The 26,729-nt window shown below is 38.5% G+C and overlaps 1 protein-coding gene across 1 annotated transcript in view; it reads right to left on the bottom strand.

The window, feature by feature from the left end:
- Window positions 1-26,729, bottom strand: part of LOC127569642 (histone-lysine N-methyltransferase SETDB2-like) — a 96,776-nt gene that overhangs the window by 62,870 nt on the left and 7,177 nt on the right. Inside the window, exons 3-12 of the mRNA XM_052014441.1 lie at window positions 25,893-25,962; window positions 22,126-22,251; window positions 20,494-20,565; window positions 18,982-19,084; window positions 15,289-15,885; window positions 13,441-13,542; window positions 12,697-12,866; window positions 7,734-7,992; window positions 4,509-4,626; window positions 2,429-2,579 (exon numbers count right to left, since the gene is read on the bottom strand). Of these exons, the coding sequence (XP_051870401.1) occupies window positions 2,429-2,579; window positions 4,509-4,626; window positions 7,734-7,992; window positions 12,697-12,866; window positions 13,441-13,542; window positions 15,289-15,885; window positions 18,982-19,084; window positions 20,494-20,565; window positions 22,126-22,251; window positions 25,893-25,962 (1,768 nt within the window). The remainder of the gene's footprint in view (window positions 1-2,428; window positions 2,580-4,508; window positions 4,627-7,733; window positions 7,993-12,696; window positions 12,867-13,440; window positions 13,543-15,288; window positions 15,886-18,981; window positions 19,085-20,493; window positions 20,566-22,125; window positions 22,252-25,892; window positions 25,963-26,729) is intronic.

Here is a 26,729-nt window from a genome sequence, read left to right as displayed (position 1 = left end):
CAGACCTAAAGTAATTCATTCAAATACACCATCGCTTTTATTGGATCCTTAACATCTTCACTGCAAGCAACAACTTTATTTTGAAAGAGATCATAAGATGGTGTTCATTACTTCCGAAAATTAGAGATCTTAAAATTCTTTTGTTTAAGTCACCTGAATGCAGTGGCTTTCTTCCCCACATCATGACCTGCAGCAGCTTCCACGGGTCTAATCCTGCTCTCCCAAACCTCCTATTTCTCACATATGATGACCCTAGACCTCATTAAAAACATCAGATTCCAGACTTGCACTGACACCTCTAAGTCACCAGCACCCCTCAAACCCTCCACTGTTTCATTTGTCCTGTGGCTTTTCCGACATACAGTTTAGAGGAGCAAAATGTTCTTATGTATGAACAAGGACCAAAGCTAATGGGCTAATGTATGGACCACAAGCTGCTTTTCTGTAAAGAACTGCTAGCTGGCTGCAGTTCATGCATCAGCATGTTCTGGACTTCTGTGCCTTGCAATGCAGCACAGAAGTACAGAACCTGCTGGAGGTCAGAGGGTGGATGTATCTGACCTCTTGCAGAGCCACTAAATTCATCAAATCCAGGGATGTTATGTAATGTCCCAAGCTGATATACTTCACATCTGGCCCATCAGCTTAATTCGAGACATAACTGACACATCTGACGTAGCCCCATTCATTTGAATGGGGTTGCTGACTTGCACTAATAAAGTGGTTTAAAGCAGCATATTAATTAATTTGGACCCAAGTAGCTGGAAGTGCTGTCATCTGTATTAAAACAAAGAAAATATCTAATATTTTTTAATTAATTTGTATAACAAATGTGCTCAAAGTAAACTCATTATTTAAATTTATTGTGAATGCGAAGCACAGGCTGGGTTCACAAAGATTTGATTCATTGTCTTTGGTTCCTACCAGAAACTTAATTCCATGGTCCCCGACTTCATCACTCCCCTGAGCTTAGCCAATCTCGATCAGGTTTCTTCTTGACCCTCAGCTGAATGTCAAGGGATGCCAACTTTCATTTCAAAACACTATCCGTTTGTTTTTTCACTACTGAAACCCACATCCATATCCTTGTTCACTCGGAGCTTCCTATTTCAATGTTCTTCTAGAGAGCCTCCCATCTTCCACAGTCCATAAACTTGAGGTCATCCAAAACACTGATGCCTGAAATCTCAACTCACTAGTGAGCTCACCGACTTAGACAGGCTCCTGCTCTGGAAACTCCTCAATTTTAAAGTTCTCATTTTCAAATACTTCCATATCCCCACCGATTCCCCACATCCTACCTCTGAAACATCCTATATATTGGTATATTTTCTACAGCAGGGAATTAAATCCTTATTTATATTACAATACATAATGAGAATGCACATGGAGTGGAGGGCACAGATTTGGTCTACTTGCGTAAAAAACTTTAAGCCTAGAAAATTTGTTTTAAAGGGGGGTGCAGTGAAGATTCACAACACTGGTTCTAGAGATGGTGGGTCAACCAGAAGAGGAGAAATTGAGTAGGCTAGGCCAATATTCTCGAGATCACATTGAAACTTATAAAATTCTTACAGGACAACAGGCCGGATGTAGGGAGGATGTTTTCCTCAGTTGCAGGTGGGGTTGGGAAAGAGTCTAAAAGGCATAGATCACCATCTTGGGATACAGAGCAAGACATTTAGGATTGAGGTGACAAAGAATTTTTTTTCACTTCAGGGTAATGAACCTGTGGAATTCTCCACTGCAGAAGCCTATAGAAGCCAAGTCACTTAATATTTTGGAGGAGAATGACTTCCTTACACATAAGGAATAAAGGGCTATCACCCATGTCTTGCATTGAACTGCAGAGCAGGCACAAAGGACTAACTGACCTACTCCTGCCCCTATATTTTACGTTCTTCTATTCTTCGTTAACATCAACAGCTCTATAATGCTTAATGTAAAGACCACTCAGTTTATATTGAGAAAATTGTCATTAATGGGAGTTGACTGTTAAATGTAGTGGTCAGTAAAACCAAACAGCAACATAAGCAACACATCTCCATTTAAAATAAAGTTGTTGGCTCTACTGGACAATCTCTACTCAGTCGTTGCAGTTGTATCCAAAATCTCACTATTAAAGAAAACAGGCTTAAACCAAGTGTGATCTGTTTGAAACTGCTTAAGGACATAACTTTGCATTATATCTGCAGATATCCTGAACCTGATCTAAGTATAATTGTAAAATATATTTTGCACGTTTAATCCATTACACGTGCTATGTAACAGATCCACATAGTGAAGGAAAATATTTAGTGTAGTTTCCGTTATAGATGGCAACTATGGACCATACATGTTATCAACTGTAATTGTTCAAAAATACTGACAACTCGATAAGATTGAGGCTTTAGACCTTAAAATAATGATTCTTCCTTTCTTGAAATACCTTTATCACTGTTGATCGGTTGATTATCTGACAGAGTCTTGCGTTTCTTTGGTGAAGAATGCTGAAATGTTCTGGAGAATCTTTTGGGTCGCTCTGCTGAGGATTCACTTTCATCCTCCTCTGAACTACTATGCATTACCAAAATCTGGCCCTGAAGCAAAAAAAAAGTCGACTTTTCAAGGAAGAACAGATTTCAATGAAAACAACTTATTGTAACATGCTGATATTCACAAAGAGTTAATTCTCTCTTCTCTTCTACGTTCCCCCCATCGGGCAGATACAAAAGTCTGAAAGCAAGTACCACCAGGCTCAATGACAGCATCTATCTTGCTGTTATAAGACCATTGAGTGGTCCGCTAGTTCGATAAATGGATTCTTGACCTCACAATTTAGCTCATTATGGCCTTGCACCTTATTGTCTACCTGCACTGCACTTCCTCTATAATTAACACCACACTTTCTCTGTAACTAACACTTTATTCTGCATTCTGTTATTGTTTTCCTTTGTATTACCTCAATGCACTGTTCTAATGAAATGATCTGTATGGATGGCATGCAAAACAGTTTTTCACTGTACCTCAGTACATATGACAAATAATAAACCAATTTACAAAGAATACAGAACACTCAGGAGGAAGAATAATAATATGTTAATACCTTAAAGCAGTTTAGTAAATGTCCGACCTTTAACAAATTAAAGGAAACATAAGTCCTGCCAGACATACAGACAAGATATTTCGAGGGATTAAACACTGTAAGAGTCAAATAAGCCTAAACTTTTCTGTAAAATTATTATTCTGCAACAACACATTGCTTTGGATGGACTGCTGACTTCTGATGGGTTATGAGTCATCAGTATTTTCTGTTATTGTAAAAACTGATTCTTTTTAGGCAAGTGAGAGAGTGAGTGACATGCAGAGCTTCCCTCAGCGTTAACCCTCATCTCTGTGGGAATGAGGAAAATTTTGCAACTTGCTAATATTCATATATAATTACTTTCCAGCATTCTTACGCTTTGCTATATTATAAATTAAATATAATTGTGTTGGTTTTATTCTCAAAGCTTTCTTTATTATTTGTTAGAAGTAGGGAAAAGTTAGTTAAAATTCTATTCTACTGAGAGTTAAAACTCATCATCTTCAAACTCCTAGGTTGCGTCATTAACTGTGAAAACAGTAAAGAAACACAAGCCTATGCTGATGACTGACATTATATCCGTGATTGGATAGATGTCTCTGCACTTTGGCTTTTGGTTTCCTTTAAAGTGAAGAAGGCCAGGATGTGAGTAAGTGAATCAGAGTCATACAGCATAAAAACAGGTCCTTCAGCCAACAAGTCCATGCTGACCATCAGGTAACCATCGCTACCATCCACGTATCTTTGGCACATGGGAGGAAAGCAGAGCACCCACGTGATCACAGAGAGCATGTGCAAACTCCATGCAGGCAGCACCCAAAAGTAAATACATAGTCAGGGAATACCATCATTGGTGTAACAATTACACTGCTTCCAAGCGTACAGTAATTTACAATTGAAAGGAGGTTGTGTGTGCAAACAATCTGGAAAAATATCTTACATTGTTCCCAGATTTCTTCCCTCAGTTTTTACACTAAGGTAACCTGCACAAACAGGAGACATTTACTACTCAACATATGTTCTGACTATAGAAACAATTTTGTGTAACAACACCCAAAAGGAAAGTACATGTATCAATTTCCACGTCATCTGCATAATCCTCAAACAAATTTTTGTTGTAATATTATAAAAAGTGTATTCCCGTCCACTATTGTTTAGCACATAGTGAAACTTGTGCATGCATAATCTTAACAACCAAAATTTGAATAGATGGCAATAATAACAAATCTTCACTGGGAGCTGAATATTTGCTTGCCTTTTGCATTTTATGTTCAACTGAAATTCTGTGTGCCAATTAAGGCAGACATAAAAGAAAAAATTCAATTCAAAAATCAGCATAACATCCTCTCAGTGGCCCAGCTGGTTAAATAACATTTATTTCACAACAACCACCAAAACAATTAACTGGAAATTACTCAAAGCCAGTTGGATGCTTTAATTTCACCTGCTCCTGAAGTTTTCTTCGTTGAGCCTGAAGAAGAGCTGTCTTTGTTTTAGGCCGTTTGATTGATGTCGATTCAGAGTCATGCAAATCAGACTTTCTAGCTCCAGGTTTTTTCCTTCTGTTACAAAAGATTGTAAGGAGCACTTACATCAACAAAGAGAATTCAAGTCAAATTAGCTTTACTCACTAATATTAAAACTCCAGTACACACCTTTGTAACAGGATTATGTACTTTTTAAAACTCAAGTAAGTAAAATAAATGTTGCTTATAAAAGTATATTAATATGACCACTGAAACTCCAAAATGGGCTCCACGAGTGTAATACAGAAGAAACAGTTAAACCTATTTCCATCAATTTATCTAATTTTCTCTCCCACACACTTAACATTTCTCGTATTCCTTTTAAAACTCACAATCCTCCTTCTCACAGAGACACTATCACAAAGAACCATATTCTCCATCTGCTCTTCTCTTCACTAGCTCTCTCATACTGCATCTCTCAAAATTGCTGTGGGTGATTCCTTGTGATAAGATCCCAAATGGCACCTTTTCCAGAAGAAATATTCTACTACAGTAAAAACATTACTATCCAGCATCCTGGGAAATGCAGTTAGTCACGTATGCTGGCTAGTCCTGAGTTAAGTACATTTTCATGTATTCAATAATACTAAAACGTTATAGAATATAGAAGCTGAAATACAATATTCTACAATACTTACTATTGAGTGGGCAATCAGTACTATCTAGCAGGCAAGAGGGTGTTACACTCTTTCAAGGAAGTTTGAGAACATTCCTGAATATTTACCAGTGTCCACTTGGTTATCTCTTGCTGTGACAGAGCTCAGAGTGTCGAGCCTGGTGTTGGGCATGTGAAATGATGTGGCCTGTCCACATGAGTGTACTTGTAATTAGTGCCTCAATGTTGGACAGGAAGACGCGACTGATGTAGATTTGGAGGACTATGAAGAGACCGTGTTGGCAGCATCTTTGAATGCTTTGAAGTTTCTGCCTCAGATGCATACAGAAAAATAAAGATTACTCCTACCCAATAAACTGTGAGCTTTGTGCTGAATCTGAGGTCTTGACATTTACACACCAAGTTCCTCAGATGGTCAAAAGTCACGAGAGGCAATGGAAAATTTCATCATCGATGTCTGCCTTTACAGAGAGATGACTCCTAAGGTATGGAAAGCAGTCCATGGTTTTCAGGACCCTACTGAGAAGCTTTATTGTCTAAGGATGGTTTTGAAAATGGGGGTAGATGAGTAGAGGTCCTCTTGTCTTGAGGAAGTGCAAGACTTTTTCTATTGTGTGCCTCAATGAATAGGTGAACGATGACCTGGAGCTCAGCCTTCAAATTCATGCGTATGGGGCACTTCAATGACCAAGGTTGGAATGATCTTGGTTCTGGAGTGAAGGTTACACAGGATAAACAGTTTCCTTTATCTTTATATATACATTACATCCACCCCAGCACAAAGCTTGCTGGAAGTGACGTACAGCAATGTGTTGAGAAAAGCATTGGAGAGATAACCTGGTCTTGCTTGACACCATTCTGCACTGAGATTGGGGCTGTTATGCAGTGAATTAAAGCTTGCATGCCATCATGGAGACAGATCCAAGGTGAAGATTGATTTCTGAGTCAGTCAGATTTGAGAAGGATGTTTGAGAGTCCTTCTCAACTATATAGTTCAAAAGCTTCTGTGAGATCAAAAAAGTCCACGTACAGTCGTTGATGCTGCTCCCTACATTTTCCTTGGAGCTGACATGCAGTAAAGATCATATCCATTGTGCCTCAAGATGAATCCACACTGCAAATGGGAGAGCTGTTTGCCGATAAGGAGAAACCAGTAGGAGAGCACTTTGGAGATGGTTTTCCCTGTGGCAGAAAACGAGGACCAAGTTGTTGGGTTCCTTGCTCCTCTGAAGTTACTGCAATCACACTTGTCTCCTTCCTTAAAACTAGTTCCCTGGCATATCTTCCTCTCTGCAGGCATGGGAGATGTGGTTCTGAATTTGTGCCCGAAGATGCTGACTGTCAAGTTTTGGAACTTCGGTAGGAATACATATGTTTCCGGTTGTTTTTTAGCTGGCATGTAGCCTTTTCAACTTCTTGTTTGTCAGATCTGGCAGCAAGATTGGTCCAGGTAATGTGCTGTGAAATGAAGTCAAGGATGCTCAGGTCAAGGACAGAGACACAGTTGTCTTTCGAAGTGTTCTTCTAGCAGGCAATGACTGACCCCTTGATAAGTTTACCTCTGTTCTTGACTCAGCCCAAGGGTCTTTGGGCTGTGAACTGATTTGACTGGAGAATTCACATGTCATGGTTATCAGCAAATTGCTCCACCTCCTGCATTCCTTGTGCACACCAGCTGTTCTTTGGGCGAGGTATTTCTGCTGTATCTTGGCCCATTTAACTAATTCTTTTCCCCTGAGCCATGTTGGAGCTTCCATCTAAGAATGGCTTGCATTTGCACATGGATCTCAAGTCATTCTTATCAAACCAGTTCTGGTGTTTTCTGACAGAAAAGCCAAGAGTCTCTTCACAGGTATCAACAATACAGGATTCAAGAGAGAACAGAACACTGTGGAAATTCTTCAGCTCCTGTTGGTTGGGGAGTCATCAATTTATCTGTGAGGCTATCTTTGTAGGCTCCTTGAGAACTTAACACTGATCTTCTAGTGCCAGTGTTCCTGCCAGCAAACTGCAATAACCCCATCCCAGTAGTGTCAGTGTTCAAGCATGCAGCTGGAGTGCTGTAGCATGTCCACTGACCCAATGCTCATCATAGCCCATTGTACATCCCAATTCACCCAACTGATCAGCAAATGACACTAGGCGACAGTGCCTGGGTGGGATGTCCTCAAGACTAGAAGGTACAGGTACGACTTTGATGGGTTTGGGGCAGGACAAGAAGCCATGCAGAGAAGGTGGAGAGGAAGACTGAGTGCAGGAAAGGGGGAAGGATGGATGGTGCAGGGTGATATAAAGACAGGCAGAGGAGTATGAAGGTACCAAAGATACTCACATATCAGACAACGCAGGAAGTATATCATGTAGTTTCTAGCTCTTCTTCTGCAACTAAATTGAATTATCACAACTTAACCCTCCCACCCTGGCTCTGTAGTCCTCAATGGCCTTGCTTAACAAATATATATCAATCTGGGGTTTGAAATTCTAACAGAGTTTCAACAGCTTTTCTGATCTGTGATTTTAAGCTTACCCAGACAATTCTGTATGTCCTTTTTGGGTTATTAAGGGTGATGTTTTAACAAACGAGGTTGCTTCTTCCTTCTTCAAGCTTATTTTTGTTTCTTCCATTTCTTCTGACGATTTATGTTCAGATTCCAAAACGGATTCTTTTCTTTCCCTCTTGATGAAAGTATTTATTTTTTTGCTGCTACCCGAATCAGTATCATTAAAATTAATGGTTTTATCATTTTTTTGGCTCTCCGTTCCATTGGCAATGCTTAGTATTCTACCTAAAAGTAAAACCAAATTGAAGATGGTATTTTCACACATTTTTAGCAAAATTCTATTAAAAAGAACAATTTATGTAATATATATATTCTAAATAAATAACATTCTAACAAGATATATATTTTCATCCACAATGATTCAACTGGGAAAGTCACCGTGAGATTCAGCAGTAATTCACGTGACCAAATTGCTTCCAGGATCAGTTCCAGGTATGCACCAGATTAACTAATAATGAAAATGAGCTTATATATTTGGCATCAGCACAGAAGGGTACAGAAATAAACAAAAAGGGGTTCTCTTCCTTCACCAGCTGTTTAAATGCATTTATGTAAAGGTAAAAAATGGATTGAAGTCAGCTTTAATGGCACTGGTATTTAAATTGCCTGGTTATAAAGTGGCTGTTTCTTTTAATTCACATATTGGGATGTGGATATTGCTGGCATTCGTTGTCCTTCCTGTCGTTTGTAAGAACTTGCATGGTGTACAGACCATAACTGATCATGCATCACTGTGATAAAGGAGTTAAAGGGTCAAAATCAAAAGGAAATATACCTGAATTTATCCAAATTCTTTTAAGGACAATGTAACATAATGTAAATTTGGTAATAACTTGCACATTCTAGAGGAAGTGGCTTGCCCCATCTCTCAGCATAATCTCAAGGATTTTATAAGCAGTGGCCAGGTGTTTACAACATGAAAAAAAATTCTCCCCAAAAAGGTGGGGAAAACAATGAAAAGAAGAACTCTTAACTGGCAGATTTCCAAACAAATTTGATATCACTTCGAGAACAAATATAAAAAAAATTACAGGTCCAAGAAAATATTCATTGTTTATGTCCTTAAGTTTTATGAGACAAAACAAGAGAAGATGAAAAATTATTTCAAAAAATAATCAACAATTAAAATATGAAGGAATGAGACTCCAAATTTAAAAATAAAATTCTCAGTGATAGAGGCTCTTGGTCATTAAAAATACAAATGCTGGAATGGACTAGACCTAACATTTTGTGTTTAGTGGCCGTCTAATGGGGTAACAAGTGATATTCTTCATTCATCTGACAAAAACCTCAGCAAGGTTGGTAGTTTCATATAAAGCATATGGAGGATCAGGAGAAATCTGCTCATATTGTTCTGACTTCCTCACGTTGCTGCATGTGTAGTTTGTTACGAACCAGCAACAAAAGAAACACACTGAGTCATGATTCAGTGTTAAAAACTACTTTATTAATAATTACTTATGATAATAAGAAAAATAGAAGTAAAAATGCTAGAATGTTAGGAGTAAAAATGTTAAACCTTGAACATTAACCCCAAAACTAAACTCGTCGTGTGTGTGTGGCAAAGTCCCAAACTCCAAGTCCAGGAATGATTCTTAAAGTTCCAGTCAGCAAGCCATAAGGTGAAACATGAGCAAAGGCTTCTTCAACAACCACCGTTGTCTGAAGATAAGACGTAGATGTAGAGAGAAAATAGAGAGTAATTACGAAATCCAAATGTTCCACGATGGAACCCAAATGACACCTCAGTGTTTACTCAGCAGTGACTACTCCACCGCTTCTTCCTCACCCCAAAAGGCTCTCGAATCATGGCCGTTCACACAAATATCTGTTTCCTTCTACAGGTCAACAACAAAGTGAACTCCACTGCTTCATTCCAAAGTATCTGCCACCCCGAAAAGCATCCGAGATGTGGCTGTCCACACAAATACCTGTTTCCCGCCACAGGTTAACAACAAACTGGACTCCACCAGATTACTCCAAAAATCCATATGTGGATTGTAGTGACAGGCACAGTTATTGTTTCTCATCCATCGATAGAGAAACTAGCAGGCTGGTGTCTCTCTCTCTCTCCTCCCTCCTCTGACTGACTCCGACTGACTGCTTCAAAAACATCATTACGTCCTTTATCTTCTGTTGTCGTAACCACACCAACACACACACACCACTATGCTCTATCTTAAAGGGACTTCACCAACAGTAACCCAGTTCATAATACGTCACCATCTGAGATTTTACCAACAACAGTGTTGTCATCTGCGAATGTATAGATAGCATTTGAGCTGTTCTTAGCCACAGTAATGAGTGTAGAAAGAGTAGAGCAGTGGGCTAAGCACACATCCTTGAGGTGTGCCTATGTTGATTGTCAGCGAGGAGATGTTATTACCGATCTGCACTGACTGTGGCCTCCCAATACGGAAGTCAAGGATCTAGTTGCAGAGCAAGGTACAGAGGCCCAGGTTTTGAAGACTGGTGATTAATACTGAGAGGATGACGGTATTGAACACCGAACAGCAGCCTGATGTATGTTTTCCTGTTGTCTAGGTGCTCCAGAGTGCACAGCTAGTGAGATTGGGTCTGCTGTAGACCTGTTGTGGCGGTAGGTAGATTGCAACAGGTTCAGGTCCTTGCTCAGGTAGGAGTTAATTCTAGCCATAATCAATCTCACAGAGCACTTCATCATGGTAGATGTGAGTGCTACCAGGTGATACGTCTTTATTTAGGCTGCCCATATTGATCCTCTCCTTCCAGGAACATATTTAGGAGTGGAAGGTGCCAGTCTGTGATTTATTTTAACATGTGATAGCCATCACACACCAGCTGCCATATTTGACTTGACAGAGTGATACCTTGATTCAGCATCGTGAGGACCAAAGTGACTGGAGATCAGACTCGACATTAACACACAAACACAGGTGGACATGTGCATAGGTGCCTGCCAGCAGGTATGCACTCAGACATACCCTTGCCCACTAGATCCAATCTCAGTGCAGATAAATGAAAAGCAAGATTGTGTCATCATCCCAACATTCACTCTTTCTCACTGCTATGGTATATCGTGCTCTAACAAGCTTTCCACTATTCTTTAAGGCAAATGAGAAACTGTTCAATTTGCATCAGATGCACAATAAAATACGCCTCAGTCATCGAGCTGCCACAATATGACACTTGCACACCTGAACATTTGGAGGCCAAAATCCAAGTCATCATTAACCTGTTCACTGAAGCACAGGAATGGGTGTTACACTTAACATCCACATTACAAAGGTCCTTTACCCGTCTTCCTTGACAATAAAGCTCCACAGGAAGATCCCGGAAATCATGGACCACTACCCCTACTGCAAGAGCCACCTATCAATGATGGTAGACATCAGTGATGAAATTCACTCTTGCCAGCCTTTGTGAGGAAATGAAGGTCTTCTTTTGATTAGCAATCCACCTCTACATTTTGTTTTAAATCTGTTTAATTGATTCTCTTGCCAATATGTGTATATTTCCACCCCCCCCCCCCCCATCCCAAAGTCAGTCTTCCAAAGTTTAATGCTCTAACACTCTTTTGCTTTCCTTTTAGTCACCTTCTTAGCCTACTTCAGGGTCAAGTATGACTTGTTCCCACTATAGCTTTACAAGTTCCGAGGTGACTAATGAGCCCCGTGTGGAATCTGCATAGGTGGGGAAGGTGGAGTGTAACAAGGTAACTGAGCTGTTCAGATCATTGTCTGAAGATAAAACGTAGATGTAGAGAACATAGAGAGAGTAATTACGAAATCCAAATGTTCCACGATGGAACCCAAACGACACCTCAGTGTTTACTCGGTAATGACTTCCTCACCCGAAAAGCATCCGAATCGTAGTCATCCACACAAATACCCGTTTCCCTCTACAGGTCAGCAACAAAGTGAACTCCACTGGATTACTCCCAATTTCCATACGTAGATTATAGTAACAGACACAGTTATTGTTCTTCATCCATCGATAGAGAAAAACTAGCAGGCTGGTGTCTCTCTCTCTTTTCTCTCTCTCTCCTCTCTGACTTCGACTGACTTCTTCAACAACGTCATTACATCCTTTATCTTCTGTTGACGTAAGCACGCCACACACACACACCACTATGGTCTATCTTAAAGGGACATTCACCTAGTCTGTAACAAGTTCCAGAGGTTGCTGTTGAATTCATTGCATTATAATCATATGCCTTTATAGACTTGACTTTATTTTGCTTAAAAGAAATCCAGACTAATGCTTCAGTGGAATATTGAAGGTGTATCACACTGTTGGAGGTACCACCATTCATTTGAGATAGTAAACTGATGATTTAGGTCTTCTCCAGTGGACAAAAAAGATCTCATGGCACTATTTTGAACACGAGCAGAGGAATTCTCCCAATGTCCTACCTAATATCTTTGCCATAAATGATTTCATTAAATCAAGTTCTCCAGTCATTTATCCCAATGCTTTGTGGGACTTTACCGTGCATTCACTTCATCATAACACTGGCCACATTTCATTGGCTAAAAATTTTGTTACATTCTCAGTTTGTGAAAGGCATTAAAGTCCTTCTTTAAATGTATTAAGAAACATTAAAAGTATTCAATATATTCAAATAATATTAGCAAAATTATAATTACAGATCAAATTCATTCACAAATTAATTTTAAATAAATTTAAATTAATTTTAGATATTTTGATTAAGCCTACCTTTTTATATCAGTTGTATATCTTTCAGAATAATATTTGATGACAATTAATAACAAATACCATAAGCTCATTTTTCCTGTCAATACGAAACTTGTGAACAAACTACAAATTGGAATTAGTTATATTTGCAAACATTCTATAAGTAACTTTATATTAAAGAATCACAATCAAATTAACAGCTTGAAATAAAGTACAGCAATTGATGGATTAAAGAAGATCCCATCATCATACCTGCGTAACAGCACACAAAAGTTCCTTTATCAACATCATCCATACAACGGACTCCCCAGCCTTTTTTGTGTGTTTTGAACAACTGCAGTCGAACTGTAAGGCCCTGCTGTACAACTCTGTTTTCACACAATATTTTGTTGCATTTGCACCATTTGTTACATTCGTAAAGCCTGAAAAAAAATCACTAGTTAAAAAAATTTCCCACACAACAATAACTTCCAGTTAGCAACTAACATTGTGAGGTAGATACTCAATGCTGCCATTGGCATCTCTTGATCTAACACTGCCAATGGACTTGATTGATGTTTCAATGCAATTTTCATAAAGAATGCAACAATATGATAAAAATGTCCATCAAAATAACAAACAGCAGTAATTTATTGTAAATCATTTAGTACAGGCCTTAAAAATGACACCATTAGTTTTACTTTAAGGTAACGATAAAAGCAGCTTTTCAGTCACTTTGCTAAATATTGTACTACTAAGTCCTCCAGTGTGTCCCTCAGTCCAGGTACTTTTTAAATTAGAACTACAAGTCCAGCATCCAAGTCAAATGGAAACAAATAGTAGTACTACAACAGTTCAAGTGGGTCCTTGGAAGAAATAATTAAAATATAGCTCCAAATATATCTAAAACCAAGCTTATTTCCCAAAATAGTATAAATAGACCTGCCTTGCATTCAAGAGGATGTAGGCAGAAGATTAAACTATTCTTTTAAAGAGGTTAACTTTAGCTTAACTCACCCAGAAGGTGCACTTTGCAGAAGTCGTTTGTATTCATACCCAGAAGCCTTGCCAAATCTTTTGTTAACTTTGGCTGTCAGCTGTTGACATGCACACCTAGATCTTACAAAGACACCACATCTTAATACATTAACACAGAGTTAAACACTTATATTAATTATGATAGTCGATATCTTTCTGCTTTTCATTTCTATGAGATTGGATTGATGAAGGCAAATTCATTCAATGGACAGTGAGCTACAAAACTGTACCCTATGAAAATTATGTACCATGTTTAACATGAATTTCTGCTGCACGCTTCCACATATGTTTTTAATTACATAGGATCCATTCAAAAATGGTATGTTTATTACAATTTTTATTGCACTACATACAGGAGTAATTACACATTCCATGAAGAACATATGGCAATTCTCCTCGTTGCAAGATTTTTCTCAAATATTGTGCTCTTTGTATATTTTTCAAAAAAACTATGTTCCAAAGTTCTAATCCATCAATTACATTCAACTATAAATCATGCATGTCATCTGGTCTTTCAGTAGTTTTAGGCCACAGAAGGAAGGAAAACAAAAAGTAGCATCCATAATTAAACAACTTGCATTTATATATACCTTCAGCATGGGAACATGTCCAATAATGCTTTTGTTGTGTACAAGGATCAAAATGGGCAGTAAAACCATGGGAGTTTATTGGGAAATTATTTGGTACATTATAAGCAGGACTTTAAAAAGGAGAGAAAGGACAAGCTTGAGGAAAGGATTTTCAGAAGTCCGGCCCAAGCAGTTGCGATTAGAGCCATGGGAGAGAGAATGCAGAAGGATTCCAAGTTAAACGAAGAGGTTATAACATTGGAAGCAGTTATATTCCAAAAAAGATCATCATGTTTGAGGTTGGCCTGTGCTGAACTAATATATTTAAGATGGGATGCAATAACATCCCTGGAAAGATAGGTATCAATGTATGGGGATATACATGATATCACAGATTGCTTCTGGTGTTATTCAACACTTGTAACATTGAACAAGCTCTAGAAGTACAATGGAGAAACAAGAGACTGCAGATGCTGGAATGTGGAGCAACAAACTATCTGCTGAAGGAACTTTGCAGGTCAAACAGCATCGGTGGGAGGAAAGGAATTGTGGATGTTTTGGGAGGAAACCCTGCATCAGGACTGATACAGGGATTTGACCTGAAACATCCACAACTCCTTTCCACCCACAGAAGCTGCTCGACTCGCTGAGTTGCTCCAGCAAATTGTTTGAAGCTCTGGAAGTACCATTGGGTTCAAGCCCCATCATCTGACAATAGACTGCAGTGCTGAAGGAGTGCAATACTAACAGAAATAGTAAACCTGTTTAGGTGGCTATAAAAGATGACATGGCAGTATGTGAAAAGGAGCGGCAAGTTCTTCTTAAGTTCTGGCCAATATTTAACCCTTGAGGAACATGTACTAAAATGATGGACCATTCCTTTCCTTAATAAAACAATACTGAAATGAATGTTTCTAATTTTCTGGCTAAATGAGAAACATGTTTTTGAAAATATTCATTAAAAAGCTGTATAAACAAAGTTAGTAAATGATGGAACTGAACTAATGAAAAGTCAGTTGACCTGAAAAGTTAAGTGTATTTCACTCTCGTCAGATGATGCCCAACCAGTTGAGTACTTCCAGCATCCACAATATTTTGGTTTTGCATAAATAAACTGATGCTTTGATATCCAATGGTTAACTCTAATTGCCATTTTTGGTTGAAAAGTCTGTAACTCATTTATACTTCCATGTATAGAAACTCTTCTACTCTTGACCACAAAGGAGATAACCAAAATAAGTTATAAAATTATACTAACTTGTCACTGCAACCATCTGTGCAGTTGCATTTCTGCTGGAACATTTCTGCTGAATTGCTGATAAGGTATCCATGAGGCAACCGTACTTTTCTGTATTTAAAATACTCTGGTGTAGAGATGTCAATTGCATTGTAGAGAGGAACAGGAACAGATTCTATGCCACGGCTTATGTCAGCTTTGTAAACAATTGGGTTCTTGCAAGGAAACGTTCTTGAAAGCTGAACATATGTATTGAAAGAGAAGAAGTCCAATAAGAGAAAGTCACACTGCGTTTCAAAAATGTAATTGCGCACCTCCTTGAAATTCCGCAGACTTCTCCCACAAGGAGCTTTGTAGGAGACATGTGGAGGCTCCAAAACCTCAGTATCCCAGTGCAATTTTGCATGTCTTCTTTGAAACTGGCAAAGTATGGGAATTCTCAGTGGATTTTCCCCTTTGAAATGATCAGAAGTTGGAGGCATTACTCCTGCAATACACATCCTACTGCACTTATGCTGATGAAATATTATCAGATCAGGAAGACTTGGGTGATTGAATCCCTTTGCAGGAGATGGACAGATGACTGAGGGCGCCACACTTTTAATTACTGATGTTCGTCTAAAAATACAAAAATAAGATTTACTTGATTATTTTATCACACTTAAACACAATCATATTTAACTCTGGCAACATTAGAACCTGCTGGTATCTAGTTAGCACAGTGCTTTAAACACATTTAAACACATACCAGGTTCTGGTAAATGATATTTAACACCAGCTTGAACAGATTACCACAGGACACAAGTTCATATAAATTGATAAATGACATCTCAATGAAATCACCACTTTGTTTTCTAAACTCCAGTTTTACTCAAACTTTCCTCATCGCAGAAACAATCTAGTGCAGGGTAAATTCACCATCTCCAAGACATCCTTTCTTGGGTGGACATAGTACTCCAATATGGTTTCAAAGTCTGTGCAATCTTTACTATTCTTGTATTCCAACACCTTGCAATAAAGGCAACACACCATTTGTTTTCCTAACTGCTTATTGTGCCTCGTTATCCTCAGAGCAAAGGAGGTTGAAATAAAGTTTGATAAGAGGCGTACGAGATTATGACTAGTTCAGAGACAGTAAATAGAGGGAAACTGTTCCAATTACAAATGATCAAGGACCAGAGGACACATGCTTAAAAATGATCCAGCAGGAATATGAGGAAAACCATTTTTTATTGTAATGTAGAGGATAGTTATGATTTGGAATCCTCTGCCTGTGAGGATGGTGGAAACAGAATCAATCAGGGCTTTCAAGAGGAAATTCAACAGACACTGAAGGAAAAGTAATGAGCAGGACAAAGGGGAATGGGATAACTAAGCCGCCAACACAGACTCAACGGCCTGAATGCGCCACAATTCTATGATTCTACCTGAAGATTTATCTTCTGCTTGAAGATACATTTAAACACTGAATATCATTTGAAGATACATTTAAACACAAGAACAACGTCTGTGTTCTTGAAATTAGTGTGCTTACATCCAGACCTAAACAGTGCATCATATTACTTTACTATGCATCGTATCATTTTACAAATCTTCAACTTTTTTTAAATTAGCTGGTATTTTACCTCCCTATTCTTTCAGTTGTAGCTTTCAAAGTTAAAATATTTTGCTCTCATCAACTTCACGACAAAAGAGAACTTTAGATTACATGTAAAAGGGTTGGTAATACTTTTGTATCAAGTTTAGTCATCCAGGTGTAAACTAAATGAGAGGAGAAATGGAACAAAAGTAACAAAGGGAAGATGGAGGCCATTCAATCTAATTGATGTTAGTCATGAATCAGTTGTAGCAGTCTTAACCAGGCCTTAGAAAAGTATTGTTCAAATTCTACTGTAGAGATTGCTCTAGTCAGTATTCATCCTCCAACCAATATCATCAGAAAGAAAGAAAAATGGGATAAATCTTTTGTTGCCCCAAAAGTACAGCATGCCTGCTCAGGCAACACTCTCTTATTCAATGTGGTCGCAGATCTATCTTACCAGATACCAATACTTTGAGATGGCTGAACGCAAGGTAAGAATTGACTCAATGCAGGCAGCCAACTTGTCCATGCTGACCAAGATGTTCATCATTTACCCGTGTTTGACCCATAAACCTCTAAACCTTTCCTATGCATGTACCTGTCCAAATGTTTTTTTTTAAATGTTGTAATTGTACCTGCCTCTACCACGTCCCCTGGCAGCTCATTCCATATACCCACCATCCTGTGTGTGAAAAACTTGCCCCTCAGATCCCCATTAAACCTTTCCCCTCCATTTCAAACCTATGCCCTCTAGTCTTAGGCTCCTCTACCCTGGAAAAAGACCGTGTCTTGTAGTATGTTCTCAGGTCTTCATCGAAAGTCAGTGAACAAATGAACATTGATCACATTTCTGTGGTGTGCGCGAAATAACTAATACATTCTTCGTTCCCATATTTCTCTATGGATGTTCCTCATTCTCTTCACTCTTTAATTCAGTTCCAACCCCCACCTTCTTCCTCTATCAGAGCAGTCAAATCTGACAAGAATTGAAGCAGTCATGAGTTTGAGTTCATACACAGGGGTTGATCTAACTACATTTAAACAACTAGATTTTTTTTGTCCTAATTTACTGTTAATTATGTCAAGCAAATTAAATACTAAATAAGATATTGTGCATGATAAAAGAACTCACAGATATCATCCTTCCTTTGCTAAGAATAAACTTTGCCATCTGACTTTCACACACGAAATGTAATGTCATCTTTCTCTTCCTGGTTTTAACCTTACTGATGTCTACTCATCATAATGTCAAAAACTTAATAAACAGGAAGAGTCAGTCAGTTGATATTGTTTTCCTGACCAACATTCACAAGCAAATACCAGTTTGCAATATCTGTTAATCAAATCAACAATAACCTATGATAAAGTTGCCCCCATTAGAACAATTAAGACTAGTTAGTCTGAAAAGATCACACCAGCTGAAGGATAACTCCATTTTAGCAGTATAACATTACATACCACTCTACTAAGTGGGAGCAGCTGTTGAATCACTTCAAGAAAATGTAAAACGAGAAACGCACAAAAGCTAAATTGTGAAAGAAATTAAAAACAGTACACACAATTTTGAGATATTGATATTGACCACATCAATTCACCTCATTTACTCCGAGTTATTGAGTTACAGAGTGATACAGCAAGAAAACAGGTCCTTTGGCCCAACTCATCCATGCCAACTGTGTTGCCCAATGAGCTAGTCCCATCTGCCCGTGTTTGGCCCATAGCCCGCTAAACCTCTCCTATCCAGGTACTTATCTAGATAGCTTTTAAATGTTGCTAATGTGCCCGCCTCAACCACTGGCAGGTCATTCCAAATATGCACCACCCTTTGCATAAAGAAGCTGCCCCTGATGTCCCTTTCAAACCTCTTGCCTCTGATTTTAAACCTATACCCTCTTGTTTTTAGCAGTCCCTCCCTGGAAAAAAGACTACGTGCATCCAGTTATACAGAAGCTGGGAGTTATACAGAAAAACAAAAATCCAAGATGAAGATCAGGATAAGATAAAATGAGGGGAAACTACCAACCTAATTTTGAAAAATATCACAATACATCTGAACCATGGTTAACAAAGTTACACAACGTTAACTCAAAAAGGTGAAGCCTTGACTTTTGAAATAAATACTGCATACTTACGATAACTGGGAATTATCTGATACTGATTTTGCTTCCACTTCCTCAGAAATCGTCACTTTTTCTGAAATCTCTTCACAGTCAAACTGAAATGTTTCTTCATTTTCTATAATTTGGGATGCAAACCCAAAAACCTAAATTGCGTGTAGTTAAAGAATCACTGAAATGTCTTTTAGATCTCACAACAGATAACCTATTGAAATGGCCAGTAATGATTAGGTCAACTTTGAGGGTAATGGAGAGGGTGGAAGGAAAGGGGGTATGTACGTGTGCACGTGTATACATAGTGAGGTTATTAACCTTGACAGAATGACAGCACTTTTAAACAGGACAATATGGAATCCAGGCTGACACCAGTACCGTATTGAAGGAATGCAGCACTGTTGAAAATATTGCTTTTTGGATGACATAAAACTGAGGGCCCCATTCTCTCTCAGCTATCTGTAAAAAAAATTCCATATGGAGAGTAGGAGTTACTTGCAATGTTCTACATAATACTTAAGGGCAGCACAGTGGCACAGCTAGTAGAGCCACTGCCTCAGAGCTCCAGAGATCTGGGTTCAATTCTACCTTGGGTGCCATCTGTGTGGAGCTTGGACATTCTCCCTGTGACTGCGTAAGTTTTGTCTGGATACCCTGGTTTCCTCCCACATCCCAAAGATACGCGAGTTGGTTGGTTAATTGGCCACAGCAAATTGCCCCAGTTTTTGGCGAGTGATAGAATCTGGGGGGAGTTGATGAGGATGTGGGGAGTGTTAAAAGTGGGATTTGTGGAAGATTAGTGTAAATGGGTGCTTTATGGATGGTGTGGATTGGTGGGTTGAAGGGCCTGTTTCCTTGCTGTATCTCTCCATGACACTATCATCCCTCAATCATTAATCGTTATAAAGACAGATCATTCAGTCATTTAATTCATTGTGGTTTATGGAATCTACTGAATACAAATTTACTACCATGTAGTCTGCATTATAACACCGATAACACAGCAAAATATACATTATAGCCTGAAAAGTGCCTTGGACACAACTTAGCAGATTGGCTTCGATGGTGAAAAATGTTATTTAAATGCAAGTCATAGAGTTACACAGCACAGAAACAGGCCCTTTGGTCCAACTCGTCCATGCTGACCAAGTTGTCTATCTGAATTCTTCCCATTTGCCTACATTTGGCACATATCCCCCCAAACCTTTCCTGTCCATATTCCTATCCAATTGTCTTTTAAACAGTGTAATTATACCTGCCTCTACCAATTCCTCTGGCAATTCATTCCACATACCCACCACCCCCATGTGGAAAATTTAGGCTTTCTTTTTTAAGATATCTACTGTTATGAGAGTCATTTAGGATGAGGTTAATTAGCAGAAGATGACAAACATCAAAGGACTAGGGATCCAAAAACAAAGTGCTCTGATAATCACAATGTCTACTATTCTTGCATATGGTGATAATACTGCAGTCCTTCATTATATTTCAAAGGAATAAAGAGAACAAGGACTTTTAATGTTTGGCTTCTACCTGGTGTGTCAGGTGAAAGAGAGTTGTTGTAGATTCCAGCTTTGTTGAGCAAATTTAAAGCCTTCAAATATTCTGCAGAAAGAGAAATTATTCTTAAACAACATTGTGGATAGTAGCCAGAATAATCTTTCAATATTATTAGCATTAATGGATATTCATGCAATAAACTCCCATGTATATTTTTTATTTAAATTAATCAGTTTCAGTTGAATGACCCACAGAGAAGTCAATGTTTTTGTGTCAAACCCCAATGATTACTTTATTTATTTAGCAACTTAAACAAATATAAATTTCACAAGAGCAAAAAAGACAAAATATGAAATTCAATGGAACTCTGATCATTGATTTCTTGTTGTTACATTACAGAACTTGCAGTCAGATTCAACAATTTACCTAAAGCTTCAATGTTTCTCAAACCAAATTATTTCTTCAAAGTCCCACTGCTGCAGTAGTCACCGTCATATTTTAATCTGGGAGACTTTCAGGGTCTGATCCATGAATAATCAATAACATCACTTGCTAATTAATTACCAGGAAATGCTACAACCTTGTTATATAACTTCCTAACCACAAACCCCATGAATTGCCTATCACTTAGCCATTCTGCCCCCCAAGTCTCAACCTCTACTACTCCCATGAAAAACCAGCCCATGTCTAATTGTTCTTGTATTTAAACATTTGTCCTAACTTCACACCAGACTTTATGGAGTCAATGATGAGAGGACAAGTGGAAATAGCACCTCTTTGTTTGCCCTGTCAGATAACCTTGAATTAATTTCAATCAAATCTCCTTCACCAAGGTAGGTCATTTTGCCCTTTGCATGTGCTCTGTCATTCAGTATCAAGGCTGACCTTTCATCTAGCACCTTACACAAGACCCAATCCCTCAATTTCTCAATATCCAAAATTCTATCGATCGCTTGCCTTTGCTGCAATATTGGAAATAGCTCTAATATTTTGCCTATCCTCATAACTTTAGTTTCTTACCACCGGCATCATCCTGGTGAATCTATGTTGACATGTTTCTACGTAATTCTATATACTGTATACTTTACACAGCTTTATCCATATTACTCTTTATTCTTTAAATGCACAATGTTGAAAGTGTAAAAAGCAATGAGATTTTTAAAAATCAAATGGAAGTCTGAAGTATGGAAATTGTTCAGAAGTATGAAAACATTCTGAGAGTTTGGATAGATAGTAAAATTAGAGGCGTGGTTGTTCAATAAGATTCTCTTTCCAGATGCATACAAGATAAGTGCACAACATCAATGCTGTCAGTAGTAAGGCAGGTTGCCATCCACCCCTTCTGCAGAATCCAGGCCAATATTTAGGAGCATCAAAACTATGCTCATCTGAATACAACTTCATTAGTTTGCTAAATCATTTGGAATCAGAAAGATTACTCTGAAATATGCAAAACACTGTGTGCCAGCAGGTATGAAAGTCTGTGGATAAATGCAAATTCTTTTTTTAAAAAGGGCTACAACTGACTGTTGTTTTAAGTTCTAAGTTATTGTACATACATCATTGGCAGCTAAACAGAGCTATTCACTTAAAGATGCACGAGTTGAAAAATTACTGAAAACATAATTTGGGAAAAATAACTCACTAAGCCAGAAAATCTCTTACCTTGATTGTTTGCTGAACCATTGGCAATTTTCTTTTTCAGGCAGTTTAACACATTAATGAGTTGTTCAAAGACAAGCTCCACATTCCCAGAAGCTTGCATTTTACTCCAAAACAATTTTGCTTTTTCTGAGGAAGGCAAGAACACAGCAGTAGGTCATTTGGTCCTTCGCATGTGCTCTGCCATTCAATAAGATTCATGGCTGACCTTTCACCTCAGTGCCTCATGCTAAGACCAAATACCTCAATTTCTTCAATATCCCAAAATCTATCAATCTCTGGCTTGAGTACACTCAGCACCTGAGCTGCCATACCCTCTTTGATAGAGAATTGCTAAGGGTGAGAAAATCTCTTGTGTCAGTCCTCAATGACCAACCCTAATTTTGAGACTGTAACTCCTGGCTCCTGACAGCACCAGCCAGAGAAAAATAAATCATCCAGCATCTACCTTCTTAAGTCCCTTAAGAGTTTGTGCTTTTCATCACCCCCTCAAGCCTGGACCAATTACAAGAAGATCATTGTTGATCTACATCAACATCGTTTTCCCTGACCTTCTCCCAGCTTTGGTCACTGTGCAGCCACATTTCCATAAGGGCAATTTGATCATATCCATTCATGCCATTTATTTATCCACTTTGTTGCAGATGCAGTGTACTTTTAGCTCTAGTACCTTTAAATTTGGCCTTAACATTTTCCTGCAGGCACTCTTGCCCTACTTTCTGCTTGCCTTTATTTCCACTGCCATAGTTATTTCTAATTACCACTTTTCTAATTTTTACTGCGGCTTTGTTTTTTCTCTACCCAACTTTCCTCTCAGGTTCACATCACATGCCAAACTAGTTGAAATTCTCCTCAAACATGCTGTAGTGAGGATACTGGTTGTGGTCCTGTTGTGTAGTAATTTCTCCATTTCTTCAGCCACACATTCATTTGCTCTATTCCCCTATTTTTGTATTTTAATGTGTGCGAAGGGGAGAAACCCCTGAGATTACTTTTGAGACCCTGTTTTTAACCCATTTCCTAGCATGCTAAAATTTGCTAGAGGACTTCATGCCTAACTGTAGTAGAACCAAGATGGACCACAACTTCTGGTCTGCACCCTCTCTCTTCAGGATACTCTGCAACTGTTTAGTGATGTCTTTGATCAAAGCACCAAGGAGGCAACAATCTTCCTGGTCACATCTACAGCCACAGAAGTGCTGGTCATCCCCTTTAACTCTTGCTTTCTCACTCTCCTTCTATGCCCTGTGTAGTCAAGTCAGTCTCTTGGTTTTAGCATAATTCCCTTAAGGAACCATTGCCCTCGCCAGTATCTAAAAGGGAAAATCTTTCAGTGAGCCAAATGGACTTAGCGAACTCCTGGACTACCTGCCTGCTCCTCCTACTCTGCCTGGTAGTAACCCATTTCCTCTTTGGCCACGTGTTCATAAGCTGAGGTGTGACCATTTCCCGAAGCATGCTGTCCACAAAGTCTTCAGCCTTGCAGATGCACCACAGTAACACTATTTAAAACTATTTTTAACTTCTCTTGTTAACTATGATAGGACCATTTTTCCCATTGCCTATTTATGTCTTAAAATGGGATAAATCTTGTTGCAAACAATTTATTAATTCTTGAAATGTTAGCTGCTGTTTGTTTATGCTCATACATTTTAATGTAGTTTCACAATCTACCATAGCCAATGCACATCACATTCATATTTGGTTTGCTTAAATTTAAGAACACACTTTGGATTGAATTGAATCACTTTGTCCAATATAAAATTCCGACTTTTCTATGATCACACTTTTCTAAAGACCCCTTAACTATGAAATTATGAATGAACCCTTTCTCATTGCACAACATTAAATCTGAAATTGTCAGTTTCCTTGTTGGTTCAACATTATGATCTAGAAAATCATTTTGTATGCATGCCAAAAATTCATCCTCCACACTATTACTGCCCAAACTATATGGAAATTAAGTTCCCCAATGACTATTGCAATACTCTTCTTAGATGCACCTCTTATTTCCTGATTTGCATGACTGTTTGGGGGCCTATAGGTAACTCATATTAATGTTTTATGCTCCTCAGTGCTTCTCCACCCAAACTGATTCGAATTCTTTATTTTCTGAGAATCTTTCCTCTACTGTCTTAATCCACCCATTACTGGCATGGATGACTGACAATGGAGCCTCTCTCTTTGAAAAGTTAAATATCCTGAGATTTAAAATTTTTTTTTTGGGATCTGAGGATTGCTGGTGAGCCCAACATTTACTGCACATCGCTAACTGCCTTGGAGGAGGTGGTGGCAAATTCCTGTCTTTAACCGCTGCAGAATTTCTGGTAAAGATGTTCTACGTTGCTTTGGAGAGTTAGTTCCAAGATTTGGACCCAATGTCAATGAAAGACTGGGGTATAATTCCAAGTCATGATACTGTGTGATTTGGGGGGGGGAAACACGCAGATAGCGGTGTTCAAATGCACTGAAATCCTTGTGCTTCTTGGTGGTAGAATTTATGGATTTCAGAGGTGCTATTTGACAGTCGAGATGAATAACTGCAGTTCACTGTGAATGAGTGTTCAGGGTGGTGAATGGGGTGCCAATCAAGTGGGTTGTTTTGTCCTGGGTAGTGTCAAGCTTCTTCAAAGTAGTTGAAGCTGCATTCATCCACGTAAGTGGAATGTATTCCATTACATTCCCCTACTTGTGTCTTGTAGATGGTGGGAAGGCTTTGGGGTGTCAAATTAGATACTCACTGCAGGATACCCAGCTTCTGATACGCTTTTGTAGCACAGCATTTCTATGCCAGGTTAAGTTGAATTTCCATTCAATGGTGACCCAACTTCCAGGATGTTGGTGGAATGACACACTGAATGTCACCTGCCATTGACATTTTGTGGTGGTACCATTGAATATCAAGAGTCAGTGATTAAGACTCTTTCATGTGAGATGGTCATTGCCTGGAACATTTGCAGCACCAATGATACGTGCCACCTCATCAGCCCATGCCCTATGTGTGGGCTGGTTCATTTGTTATGGAGTTGCAAATGGAATTGAACACTGTGCAATATTCCTATTTCTGACCTTATGATGGATGGAAGGGTATTGATGAAGTAACTTATGATTAGACATGACATTGAGGAACTCCTGAAGTCCTGGGGTCAGGATAACTAACTTCCAACAACCACAACACTTCCTTTGTGCAATATATGACTCCAGCTATTGAAGCAATATTCCCTTGACTCCCAACCTTGGTCACTTTGCAACCATGTCTCCATATTGGTTACACTGTTATAGCCAATTATTTCTATTTGAGCCATCAGTTCAACTACTTTGTCATGAATGCTGCATGTATTCAGAAAAAGGGCCTTCAACCTTGTCTTTTTACTATTTTCCCTTACCCCAAATCCACTTAGAGGAATACTATTGTTTGTATGCTCTGTCTCTTCTTGACATACTCTGGATATCATTAACCACTTCACTCACCTACATTATTACCTTGTCTGTTTTCTTCAACTTTCTACATTTCCCCTCAACTGAACCCTAATCCCCACAGTCTAAACCTTATCGCCAGTCCTAATTAATTGATTCACTAGGATACCGGTTCCAGCTTGACTCAAACAAAGCCCATCTTATCAACACCTAGTACACCTTGCCCCATGAACTGAAACCCATTGCTTCCACACCTAACAGGTGAGAACAGAAGAGATAAGCGAGGTGCTTCGTACCCAGATGTTAAAGATGTTTTTTTTCTGAAAAGCAAATATCAGGAATGAAAGTAGTACCTAGATTATGGCTGTCCACATGGAGAGTGTTTTCCTCAGTCTCAGCTCCTTTGACAGAAGTTTTTTTTGACTAGATAAAAAGATGGACAGGTCATAAATTTAAATAAACAATAAAATAAGTCAAAGACCAAATAAACAATGAATATTAAACCAAATGCAGTCTTCTGAACTGAAGCCACAAATGTCAGTTGCACGTCAGAATCGCACTAATCTTTTTTGACTTCAAAACAAAACCTCACCTAACCTGATGGTTTAATTGTTGATAATGATTAAATGTTAAGAATAATACCTCAACATTTCAAAGTAAGGACATTAAAATCCAATGAGAAATATAATCACAAAAAATGCCAATCCTGCTGGCTTTTACATAATCTTTCAGAGCTCCTGAAATACGTTAGCTTTGTACAAAAACATAACTACAATATATACATAACTATGTACTTAACCATCGGCAAGAGGTACACAGCTACTGTCAGGAGGAACCGATTTAAGATTGATTAGATCCAAGAATAACAGTCTTGTCTAAGAGAACTATCTGCACTCACAGATCCAAGTTTGCTCCAACAATTAAAAATTACATTTAAGAATAAAGGAACATGCACATCTACTCTCCATAATCACCTGAATGGACACTAAGTGGATTTATGAAGTACACTGGGAGACAACGAATCTGGAGTAGTTGTGGCTTGGTGTTACACTGGTGTATAATCTGACCAGTATCAGAACTGGAATAAGGAAATCAATAATCTGTTTTACTCCAGTCAGACTGAACTCCAAATTTGCACATCATTTACTGTTAGGGCAAGAAAATAATAGAGCTTTTTAATAGTCAAAGGT

This window comes from Pristis pectinata, chromosome 4 (assembly GCF_009764475.1).
Source record: "Pristis pectinata isolate sPriPec2 chromosome 4, sPriPec2.1.pri, whole genome shotgun sequence".
In the NCBI taxonomy this organism is placed as follows: domain Eukaryota; kingdom Metazoa; phylum Chordata; class Chondrichthyes; order Rhinopristiformes; family Pristidae; genus Pristis; species Pristis pectinata.
Note: the sequence above shows the minus strand (reverse complement) of the source record. Positions and strands in the feature narration are given on the sequence as shown.